This window comes from Carcharodon carcharias, chromosome 3 (genome assembly GCF_017639515.1).
Source record: "Carcharodon carcharias isolate sCarCar2 chromosome 3, sCarCar2.pri, whole genome shotgun sequence".
Lineage (NCBI taxonomy): Eukaryota > Metazoa > Chordata > Chondrichthyes > Lamniformes > Lamnidae > Carcharodon > Carcharodon carcharias.
The window spans coordinates 213,767,912-213,780,609 of record NC_054469.1 but is presented as its reverse complement, the minus strand read 5'-3'; the positions used below and the strand labels follow the sequence as shown (position 1 = coordinate 213,780,609).

The 12,698-nt window shown below is 45.4% G+C and overlaps 1 protein-coding gene across 4 annotated transcripts in view; it reads left to right on the top strand.

Moving 5' to 3' along the window:
• Positions 1–9,392: 9,392 nt before the first annotated feature.
• Positions 9,393–12,698, top strand: part of LOC121276332 (leukocyte elastase inhibitor-like) — a 49,403-nt gene continuing 46,097 nt past the window's right edge. The window contains exon 1 of one of the 4 annotated variants that reach the window (XM_041184614.1): positions 9,393–9,409. Coding sequence is in view for 2 of the 4 variants with exons in the window: in XM_041184611.1 (XP_041040545.1) it covers positions 11,602–11,722 (121 nt within the window). In the remaining 2 variants the exon portion in view is untranslated. Of the gene's footprint in view, positions 9,410–11,525; positions 11,723–12,698 lie in introns of those variants that run through there. The other 3 variants (XM_041184612.1, XM_041184613.1, XM_041184611.1) reach the window with 3 other exon arrangements.

Sequence of the window (12,698 nt, the reverse complement as noted above, 5' to 3'; positions counted from 1 at the left end):
GCATTTCCAGACAATGTTGTGTTGTGCAGTGTCCAGGTACAGTGACACAGTCAGGCAATGGGAGGTGTAATTTGACACCATTCTCCAAACTTTCTGCCTGGAATGTGTAATTTGATCCAACCAGTGGCGCTGAGACGGGTCGGGTGGGGTGGGGGCAAACTCAGCAGCCTTCAGTAACTCATTGACTCCTTGAGATAGTTGCCAATGTAAGGTGACACCACCAATAACAACTTACGTTTATACACTGAATACCTTTTGGTACATTTAAAACAGTAAACCATCCCAAGCTGGTTAAAGGAAAATAATCAAACAAAGTTCAACACCAAACCACAATAGGAGATATTCGGGCAGGTGACCAAATCCTTGATTTAAGAAGTAATTTTTAAAAAGCATCTTAAAGGCAAAGAGAGAGATATAGAGGAGGAAAGGCTCAGGGAGGGGATTCCAGAATTTCAGGCCCAAGAGCTGAAGACAAAGTCACAGAAAGTGGAGCAATTAAATTCGAGGTTGCATGGGCCTGATGGGGAGAAGCACAGAGATCTCAGGGGCTGGTAGAACTGGAGGAGGTTATAAAGATAGGGAGGGGCAAGGACATGGAGGGATTTGAAATCAGGAATGAAAATTTTAAAATTGAGTTGTTACCAGACCAGGAGCCATTGTACAGACTGTACCAACTAGCCAGTACTTGAAAAACTCAAAAAACAATGTCCAACATTAGATGTGATTCCATGATTGGATAACGTTTTCTAAATAATCCTCAATGTGCTAAGAATTATGCTAGTAACCAATTTAAGATTGACAGTCAGGCTCGCAGTGTGGCACATTTGTGTACACTGGAAGCTACATATATTAATACACAGGGCCCTGGTCTTTGCAGACAGAAAGAACATATAAACATTGCACCTGTTTCAGTTAAACAAAACAAGTGACAGCCATTCGTTGACTCATTCTTCAGGGCAATGCCTTGACCAATCAGGGTCAAGTTGCCTGGTTCAAATTTCAAACAATTCTTAGCAGTTAACTGTCAGTCACTATCACTGGTGCATTCTCCATTGCAACATCTCTAACAATCAGAGTCCACTTGCCAACCAATCAGCAACTCTTTTCTCATACAGTATAAATTGTTGTTTTCCCCTTATATTGGTATTCTTGCAAAGTGCCATGATGAGTGCAAGACATAAAGCTTTGACATGTCTCTTTTTTCAGTAATACACAAGTTCTCTACTCCAAACAACTATTGGTTAGGAATTGGAACGTATGGCCTCAAAGGGGATGGATATCAGATTTCTGAGGCATTGGTACTGGTTCTGGGAAAGATGGGATCTGTACAGCTGGACAGTCCACACCTGAACTAGACTGGGATGAATATCTTCACAGGGAGATTTGCTAATGCTGTTGTGTGGAGGGGGTGGGTGGGGGTTAAACTAGATTGGCAGGGGGTGGGAACCTGTGGGCAAATTCAGAGCAGGGAATGGGAGATGGGGAATTAATGAGTGACTCTGAAAGACAGAAGAAGCACAGGTTAAAAGGTGTACAGCACAGGAATTTGGCAGTGTTAAAATGTATATACGTAAATGCAAGGAGTCTAGCAACTAAACGATGAGCTGAGGATACAGATTGACACATGACAGCATGATATCATCACTATGACAGAAACTTGGGTTAAAGAGGGGCAAAAATGGCAGCTCAACATCCCTGGATATAGAGTTTTCAGACAGGAAGGAGAGGGGGATAAAAAAGGTGGAGGTGTAGCATTATTGGTTAAAGAAACAATTACAGCTGTGAGGAGGCATGATACTAAATGAAGCATCAAATGAGGTCATATGGGTTAAGTCAGAAATATAAAAGGGCATTCATACCGCCAGGAGTGTACTATAGGCCCCCAAGTAGTGGAAGGGAGTTAGAAGAGCAAATGTAAAGGCAGGTTTCTGAGTGCAAAAAGAATAGGGCAGTAATAGTTGGAGACTTCAACTACCCTAATATCACTTGGGATACGAACAGTGTGAAGAGCACAGAGGGCATAAAATTCTTGAACTGCATTCAAGAGAACTTTTTCAGCCAGCACATAACAAGCCCAATGAGAGGGGGCATAATTGTAGATTTAGTCTTAGTAAATGAAGCTGGGCAAGTGGATGAAGTAGCTGTGGGTGACCATTTTGGAGATAGTAATCATAATGCAGTTAGGTTTAGCATCATTATGGAAAAGGAAATAAATAAAACAAAGTAAAAATTCTAAATTGGGGAAAGACAAATTTTACAAAGCTGAGAGGTGAACTGGTGAAAGTGGACTGGATACAGATACCAGAAAGGAAAACAATGTCAAATCAATGGAAGGTATTCAAAAGCGAGATTCTACAGGCACAGTGTAGACATATTCCCACAAAGAAAAAGGGTGGTACTGACAAATCTAGAACCCCCTTGTTATCCAGAAGCACACAGGGTAAGATAAAGCTGAAAAAGATAGCTGTGACAGTCACAAAAAGCTTAATACTGTAGAAAGCCTAGAGGGATATAAGAAATGCAGTAAGTGAAGTAAACAAGGAAATTAGGAAAGCAAAGAGAGGATACAAAAAAATATTGGCAGGTAAAATCAAAGAAAACCCAAAGATGTTTTACCAGTACATTAAGAGCTAGAGAATAACTAAGGAAAGGGTAGGACCGATCAGAGATGCACATGGTAACTTGTGCATTGATGCTGAAGATGTGGGCAGGATTCTCAATGGGTGTTTTGTCTCTGTCTTCAGTAAGGAGAGGGATGAAGTAGATATTCTAGTTAACAAGGAGGAGTGTGAAATATTAGATAGAATAAGCATAGTGAGAGAGGAAGTACTGGAGGGACTGGCACCCATGAAGGTGGATAAATCACCAGGGCCAGATGGATTGTATCCCAGGTTGTTAAAGGAAGCCATGGAGGAAATAGTAGATGCTCTGACGATCATTTTCCAATCCTTACTAGATACAGACAAGGTACCAGAGGATTGGAAGTCTGCAAACATAATACCAATATTTAAAAAGGGTGCAAGGGATAGACCAGAACATTATAGGCTGGTCAGTCTGACTTCAATGGTGGACAAATTATTGAAATCAATTCTGGGAGACAGGATAAATTGTCATTTAGAATGGCACAGATTAATCAAGGATAGTCAGCACGGTTTTGTTAGGGGAAGATCGTGTCTTACTAACTTAATCGATTTTTTTCAGGAAGTAACAAGGAGAATTGATGAGGGTAGTGCAGTGGATGTTGTCTACATGGATTTTAGTAAGGCATTTGACAAGGCCCCACATGGTTGACTGGTCAAAAAAGTGAGATCCCGTGGGATACAGGGAAAGGTAGTGAGTTGGAATCAAAATTGTGTTATGATCCCAGCTGATGTTACTACTGGACAAGCCAGATCCCAGGGTATAACTTGGCTTGATAGATCCTAATTTTTATTTTTAATTAGAAATGTGGAGGACAGCTATTGAACAGAGTCATTGGAGTCAGCTGATGAACTTTTAACAAAAGAATAAAACATTTATTAAACAAGAAAAGATGAACTTTATTACAATACTCTTTCACCCACAACTATACCTTTACAAGATGTATACAGATTCGTAAAGATAATACAAGTGTCAAAAGCTATCTTATACTTTCATTTTCACAGTAGGCATACAGTCCATGTAAATCAACTGGCGATCTGTGGTCAGGCACACCACACTCTGAAACCAAGTGACAGAAGGCACTCCAAACAGATGCTATGGATCCCTCATCAACTCCCCCAAGACCCTTGTCGCACCATGAGCCAACTGGTCTCACTGAACTCTGTCTTTCACGTGAGAGTTTCCAATCACCACTCTTGAAGAACTCGCTCTGCAATCTTCTCCCAAATGACCCTTTCTCTCAGTCCTTCCACAAGGGTCCACCTCCAAGGTTTTGAACTCTCCTTCCGATGTTCCTCTCCCCTGGATCATCACATGCATTCAAGCTTCTTTCTATGTACTCTCTCTCAGACTCAGCCATGCCAACAGATCACCATTGCTTCATATGCCCATATTAAAGAGTTACAGACCTTCAGCTGTCTTCTTGGATCATCTGGCTTCTTGCAAGCCTATTTTGCTTGAAGTCTGTGTCCTGCAGTTTTCTCCCTTTAAACTTGGAGCCTTCCTCTTGGCTCCTTACTTTTAACTTCATTTAACAGGACCTTTTCCAGATTTCTGTCCTTGGACTTTAACTTAACTGTACTCTTGGGACCTTTCCTGTTTCACCCCCAGGTTTTGGGGACTTTCTTCTTTAGGTTTTTTTGGAACCTGTTCCTGCAGTTCCCTCTCCTGTGTCCAGTTTCTCCTGGCTTCAACTGAACTCAAACTGCTTTTGGTTTCTCTGTGTGGACCTCCTGTTGCTAGGCAACAGATTTTCTACCTTGTGTTTGTTATAACTCCCCTTCAAGAGTCATAAAACCTCATTTTAATGCAGGCATCTTTTAAAGTGAAACTATATCTCAAGTCTCCCCCCCACCTTAATACACAAATACAGAAATACGAATCAAACTCAAACTTAAAGCTAAAACTCATTTCTAACAGACATATAACTTGCTTAAACTATCTCTACTTCCTAACAATTGGCTCAGCGCCAGGAAACAAAGGGTAATGGTCGATTGATGTTCTTGCAAATGGAAAGCAGTTTCCAGTAGCGTTCCAGAGGGCTCAGTGTTGGGGCCTATGCTGTTTGTTGTATGTATTAATAATTTCAACATAAATGTGGGAGGCATGATTGGGAAACTTGTAGATTACACAAAAATTGGCTGTGCAGTTGATAGCGAAGAGGATAACTGTTGTCTCCAGAAAGATATCAATGGTTTAGTTGAGTGGGTGGAAACGTGGCAAATAGAATTCAATCCAGAAAAGTGTGAGGTAATGTGTTTGAGGAAAGCAAACAAAGCAAGGGAATAATCAATAAATGGGAGGATTTTGAGAGGGGTTGAGGAAGTTAGAGACCTTAGAGTGCATGTCCATAGGTCGCTGAAGTTAGCAGGACAAGTGGATAAGGTAGAAAAGAAAGCATATGGATTGCTTTCCTTTATTGGACGAAGTATTGTTTGCAAAAGCAAGGAGTAATAATGGAGCTGTATAAAATGCTGGTTAGGCTACAGCTGGAATTTTATGAACAGCTCTGATCACCACATCACAGGAAGGACATAATTGCTCTGGAGATAGTGCAGAGGAGATTTACAGGAATGTTACCAGGGCTGGAAAATTGTAGCTTAAGGAAAGATTGGATAAGCTAAGGCTGTTTTTCTTAGAACAGAGGAGGCTGGGGATGACCTAGCTGAAGTGAAATTACAGGGAACCTAGAAAGGGTAGACAGGAAAGACCTGTTTCCCCTAGCTGAGGGGTCAATTACTAGGGGGCATAGATTTAAGGTGATTGGTAGAAGGATTTAGAGAGGACATGAACAGCTTTTTCACCCAGAGGGTGATGGGCTTCTGAAAGCCACTGCTTAAATTGTTGGTTGAGGCTGAAACACTCAACTCATTTAAAAGGTACCTGGAGATGCACCAGAAGTGCTGTAACCTGCAAGGTTACAGACCAGGTGCTAGAAAGTGGGATTAAAATGAGCAGCTAGTTTCCCTTCTTTGAGATGATGGGCTGAATGGCCTCTTTCTGCACAATAACTTTTCTATGGTATCCTTCACAATCCACATTCCCAAATCCCTCTTCACTTCCAAGTCGACCTGCCTTGGTGCCCCACAGCAAGCCAGACCTGCACCCTGCCCATCTAGTTTCTCTTCCCGCCCACCACACCCCATCTCCAAGTTCATGTCATCAATTAACCTATCCCCTGTTTTCTTGCCCCATTCCCATGAAGATTCTGACTGTCCAGTTTCCCCTCCTGACTTCATGCTCACTGATGTTTTAAATAACTATCTTGTCAGACACTGCCTCCTTTTTTTTGCAAAACTTCTGTAATTCTAGTCCTCAATAAAACCGCCATTGACACCTCCAGCCTTCCAAACTATCACCATCTCCAAACACTCTAAGGTCCACTAAAGTGCCATTGCTGCACAGATTCAGGCTCAGCTTTCTCCCAATTCACAGTCTAATGGATCTAAATGAAGCCATGAGCAATATTCTCCATCGTGCATTATCACTCTTTATCCTCCTGAACCACTCTGTAGGCTTCAACATGGTTGATTACATCATTCCCTTCCCAAGGCCTCCTCTGTATTTAGTTTGGTGGAACTGTTCTTGTTTCATTCCAGTTTTACCTATTCAATTGGAACAGGAGTACCTGTAGACAGGCTTCATTCCCAACCACTACCATCTGCTCTTGGGTTCTTCAAGGGATCATTCTTTCCCAGCTCTTTTATCACCTGGAGCAGGCATGAGGTTCAGCTTCTATATAGACTCTGATGACACCTAGCAACTCTCTTGACCCCTTCACAACTCTGTGCTGTCAGTCAACCTGTCTGTTCTCTTTCAAGAAGGTGAGGTTGAGAAGAGATTTGGTAGAGGTCTGGACAGAGTAGATGGGGTGGAAGAGTCGAGAGGCAGAGGAAACTGTAGTATAAGTTTTGAGTACAAGAATGTGAAGGCATTGGAAAGAGTACAGAGGAGATTCTCAAGAATGATTTCAGAGATAAAGAACTGTGGCCAGGAGGACAGATTGGAAAGGTTGGGACTGTTTTCCTTGGAGAAAAGAAGGTTGAGAGGAGACTTGATAGAGGTATTTGTGATCCTGAGGGGTATGGATAGGGTAAATAATGAGAAACTGTTCCCACTCAAAAGAACATCAAGAACTAGAGGGCACAGATTCAAAATAATTGACAAAAGGAATAAATGTGATGTGAGGACATTTTTTTTTTCACCGAGAGGGTGGTTGGAGTCTGGAACGAACTTCCTGAGAGGGTGGTGGAGGCAGGTTCAGTCGAGGTATTCAAAAGGGAATTGGATTGCTACCTGAAAAGAGAGAATGTGCAAGGTTTTAGGGATGAAGCAGGGGACTGGGGCTAGGGTGGAATGCTCTTTCAGAGAGCCAGCACAGACTCAATGGGCCAAATGGCCTCCTTCTGCACTGTAACAATACTGTGATTCTGTGATAAGGGTTAGGGTTAGGCACATGTAGGGTTAATGTGGGACTGAGTACATTATGGCCCACACAGTGATGTACATGATCTGCACCCAGGGTGGAAAGAGCATTGTTGGAAAGAGCAGTGTGTACCTGCAAGCACGGAGAAAGCTCCTAGCCTGTACCTTTTACTGTGTATTTATAAATAGTTCCAAGAGTCAATAAAGACTTATGGTTAACCTATATATGACTACAAAAATTCTTCAGACCTACCAAACTGTAACCAACACCCTACAACAGAAACCAATTTAAGCTGATTGGCAAAAGAACCAGAGGCAACATAAGAAAAAGCTTTTTCAAGCAGCGAGTGTTTAGGATCTGGAATGCACTGCCTGAAAGTGTGGTGGAAGCAGATTCAATTGTGACTTCCAAGAAAGAATTGGGTAATTATCTGAAGAGAAAAGACTTGCAGGGCTATGAGGAAAAGGCAGGGGAGTGGGACGAGCTGAGTCACTATTGCAGAGAGCCAGCATGGAAATCACGGGCCAAATTGCCTCCTGTTGGTACTATTTTATGATTCAATCCTGGTCAAGCCATAATTTCTTCCAATTAAAGTTTGGAAAGATCAAAGCCATTGCCTTTGGCCCTTGTTACATTCTCTGAGCTCATTTCCATGCTGGCTTTGATTAAGGGTAGCAAGCAGGACAAGCTAGTGGTAGATGGCCCTAGTGGGGGTGGGATGGGGGGAAGGGATCGAAATGGGCTAAAAGGTGGAGATAAAACAATAGATCGAAATAAATTTAAAAATAGGTGGGAAAAGAAAAATATATTTGTGAAAAAATTATAAATTATTGGAAAAAGGGGAATTGGAAAGGGGGTGGGGATGGAGGAGAGAGTTCATGATCTGAAATTGTTGAACTCAATATTAAGTCCGGAAGGCTATAAAGTGCCTAGTCACAAGATGAGGTGCTGTTCCTCCAGTTTGCATTGAGCATTGCAGCAGGTCAAGGATGGACATGTGGGCATGAGAGCAGGGTGGTGTGTTAAAATGGCAAGCGACAGGGAGGTCTGGGTCATGCTTGTGGACAGACCGAAGGTGTTCCGCAAAGCGGTCACCCAGTTTGGTCTCTACAATGTAGTGGAGACCGCATTGGGAGCAGCAAATGCAGTAGGCTAAATTGAGGGAAGTTCAAGTGAAATGCTGCTTGACTTGAAAGGAGTGTTTGGGAGGTGAAGAGGGGGGAAGTAAAGGGGCAGGTGTTGCACCTTCTGTTGTTGCATGGGAAGGTGACGTGGGAGGGAGTTGAGGTGTAGGGGGTGATGGAGGAGTGGACCAGGGTGTCCTGGAGGGAACAATCCCTGTGGAATGCCGCCGGGGGAGGGGCAAAGGGAAGATGTGTTTGGCGGTGGCATCATGCTGGAGTTGGCGGAAATGGCGGAGGATGATCATTTGAATGCAGAGGCTGGTGGGGTGATAAGTGAGGACAAGGGGGACCCAATCATGGTTCTGGGAGGGAGAGGAAGGTGTGAGGGTGGATGCGCGGGAGATGGGCTGGACACAGTTGAGGGCCCTGTCAACCATCGTGGGTGGAAAACCTTGGTTAAGGAACGAAGACATGTCAGAGGAACTGTTTTCGAAAGTGGCATCATCAGGACAGATGTGACGGAGGCAAAGGAACTGAGAGAATGGGATGGAGTACTTACAGGAAGCGGGGTGTGAAGAGCTCTAGTCGAGGTAGCTGTGGGAGTTGGTGGGCTTGTAATGAATATTGGTGGACAGTCTACCACCAGAAATTGAGACAGAGAGGTCAAGGAAGGGAAGGGAAGTGTCAGTGATGGACCACGTGAAAATGGTGGAGGGGTGGAAATTGGAAGCAAAATTAATAAATTTTTCCAGGTCCAGATGAGAGCATGAAGCAGCATCGAAGCAGTCGTTGATATACCGGAGAAAGAGTTGTGAGAGGGGGCCTGAGCAGGACTGGAACAAGGAATGTTGCACATACCCCAAAAAGAGACAGGCATAACTAGGACCCATGCGGGTACCCATAACCACATCTTTTATTTGGAGGAAGTGAGAGGAGTTTAAGGAGAAATTGTTCAGTGAGAGATTAAGTTCAGCCAGATGGAGGAGAGTAGTGGTGGATGGGGATTGTTTTGGCCTCTGTTTGAGGAAGAAGCAGAGAGCCCTCAGACCATCCCAGTGGGGGATGGAGCTGAACTTTCATCTGTCCCACCCACATTATATACTGTCATGTGCTGTGGCCACGCCCTCTCCCCCCCACCCATCCCTATCAGCTGACTGGACTCAGTCAGTAGGAGGAAACCGGGCTACGCTCTGCTCGTTGTGTTGTCAGTCACCCCGCAGTGAGTATGCCTGCTGTCTGTTTGTACCTGTGCTGCTGCGCCTAGCGCTTTGCTCTATATCAGTGCAGCTGTGTTCAGTGAGCTGGAGCGCTGTGGGCAGCAGTGGCTGTGTCACTATTTGAGTGGGTCTGCTTGCAGCACCATTAACTCTTTTGGAGTCAAACAATTAAACTAAATTAACAAAATGAGGGATAAAGTAAACATAGCCCCTAAATCAGGTCGGCTGTAAAACCAAAGACAAAGTTTAAAGAAAACTTACAAACGTCAAATCAAGATGTGATTAAGAAGGTCGATAAAACACCCCAGCTCCCACTGTGCCCACCGAGCACGGAAGGCCTCGACGGTGCTGGCAGACACCACGTGCTCCCTCTCCAGGGACACCCGGCTGCAAACGTAGCCGCGGAAGAGCGGCAGACAGTCAGGCCGGACAACCCCCCCCTCGATTACCTCCTGCCTGGACCTGTTAATGGCCAACTTGGCCAGGCCCAGAAGCAGGTTCAGGAGGAGGTCCTCCTCCCTCCCAGCCTCCCCCCTCCCCCTCCCCCTGCCCCCCCCATCCCCCCCAACCCCCCCACCACCTCTCCCTCCCCTCCACACCGGGTGTCCGTAGATCAGGAGCGTGGGACTGAAGTGCAAACAAAACAGAAATAAAAGGTTTTTTAAATAACTGAAAAGGGGGTGCAGCCTACAACACTCTACATAAACGTGGTCCACGGACTCCACAAGACCACAAAAAGGGCAGGTGTCCTGGGATTCCGTGAACCTACACATTCTCCGATTGTAGGGGACTGCTGCGTGCAACACCCTCCACCCCTGGTCCCCGATGGGAAGCGGGAGGACAACTCCGAAGAGGGCCCCCCCAAAGGGGACCTCCGCTGCCCGACGGCAATAAGGCACCCCGGGGCTTGTCCGGGCGGTGGGTGAGGGCAAGGAAGTGAAAGGCTTTGCAGCAGCAGTCCGTACAGAAAGCTCCTCTGCGCCGTGCTAAAGGACACGGAGGGCATTTCCCCGAGGCGGCTCATATTGCGGGGCGCCGGCACCCGAGGGAGTGCTCGGGGCTTGGGACCAATGCGGAATTCCGTCCGACCAAGGGAACGTTCAGCACCGCGCACCTGGGCCACCTTGAGGCCCAATATGACTTCGGGCCTGAGCATGACCGTCCTGAGGTCTCGGATGGTATCGGCCGCGAGTCGGACGCCCACGGATGCGCGACGCACCAGCTCCTGCGGGATCGTCCAGCCCACTCCTCCGCCACCCAGCACGTCCCCGATCATGGTCACCCTGGGCAGCCTCTCCTCTCCTCTCCGCCAGCCGTTAAAACCGACTCTCGGGGTCTTTGGAAAAACTCAGCAGGTCCGGCAGCATCGGCGGAGAAGAAAAGAGTTGACGTTTCGAGTCCTCATGACCCTTCGACAGAACTTCAGTTCTGTCGAAGGGTCATGAGGACTTGAAACGTCAACTCTTTTCTTCTCCACCGATGCTGCCAGACCTGCTGAGTTTTTCCAGGTAATTCCGTTTTTGTTTTGGATTTCCAGCATCCGCAGTTTTTTTGTTTTTATCTTGGGGTCTTCCTCCATTTTAAAAAGGGGGCATAAATGCCCGTCATGTTGCTATTCCCTAATTGCCCCGAGAGGGTGGTCATGGGGCTTCATCCCGGAGCACTTGGTTTTGGGGACGAATGACTTGCTGGGCCAGTTCAGAAGGTGCTAAATAAACCTTATTGGCTGTGGACACACGTGTCAAAACAATCAAGAGGGTTTCCTCCACAAGAGACAACAGCTAGGTGGCGAGGCAGAGCCAAGTAACACACACACACACACAGGGTGCTGATTTTCAGCAGTCGCCAGCTGAAACGCTCTACGTTCCACATTAAACGTGGACAGCTGGGGATGTATGCCAGTCCCAGTGGGCACTAGATAACGTTAGGAATAAGGAAGGAATCAGCAGCTTTTTATAAGCCAGGCTAGAGCCTTTACAGTTCATCCCAAACAAGGTTAAAGGAAGAAGCTTGTGCCCGACAGCTGAACTTTCAGGCGTTCCCACCCACATTATATACTGTCATACAGTGTGGTCACGCCCCACACCACACCACACCCATCCCCATCAGCTGATTGGACTCAATAAAGTAGGAGGAACCCGGGGGGGGGGGGCTATGCTCTGCTCGTTGTGCTGTCAGTCACCCCGCAGTGAGTATGCCTGCCGTCTCTTTGTACCTGTGCTGCTGCTGCTGCGCTAGCGCCTTGTTCTGTATCAGCGCAGCCGCGTTCAGTGAGCCGGAGCGCTGCGGGCAGCAGTGGCTCAGCCACTATTCGGGTGGGTCCTGCTTGCAGCACCTTCAGGAGGGCTAACTTAGCTGCGTTTTAATACACAGGGCGACGGGAGGGGTGAGGGTTAGTCATTGCAAAGGCCGTTCCATTCATTTCCTGATCTCATCGCCATGTTAGTTAGGGTTATGCTTTGGAAATTCTTGGATGTGGGATGGGGTGGGGTGCGAATTGAGTCTTCCAAAGAAAATCAAAGCGGCAGCTGTTAATTTTTCTTTTGAATTTGACGTGTCAGCAGTTGTAGTCCCTGGGATTTTGCACATTGAAGGAATTTATGAGTTAAATTACTTTGCATTACTTCACCAAGATTGTGTGAGTTTTACTAACTACAATTTTACAGCATCTAATTTTTTTTTCTAAAAACCGGAATTCAAATTTTCATGGTGGGATCTCTCTGGATTAGTAATCTAGACCTCTGGTTTAGTAATCTGGCCATTATAACTGTCGCGCCCTCAATTTTTAAAAGTCACCACGGTATAGTGTGAGGCTATTAATTTCTTCATTGCTACATGCACCTATTCTCACTAGAGTGAAACCCAGGCTGAGTTTTCTTCTGGTTTGATTAATCTGTGCAGTGATCTAACTATCCACCACCTGTTGATTGATTTTAAGAACATTGCCTGAACGCCCGACTGAATGAAGCTACTGAGTGTAAATAAAAGCATTTGGGACTTCACCACCTGAACTATTCTTTGCCTTGGATATGCTTTGTCCTTGGATGCTGATTGGCCTGATAACTTCCAGTATATGTAGTCTTAAATGAAAATGCCCTGCTTTTAGATTTAGCATTGTGTGAGCACTGAGTAACAGTGATATTTTGTTTTTTTTAAATTATATGCTGTAGTCTTATTACACTGACATAAACTGGCCTTGTGCCATTAGCCACTTTTGTGTGGTATTTGTACATTTAGCATATAAAATCCCTGTAACCTTTCCTCAAAACAGTGCAGCTTAAACTTGTTGAA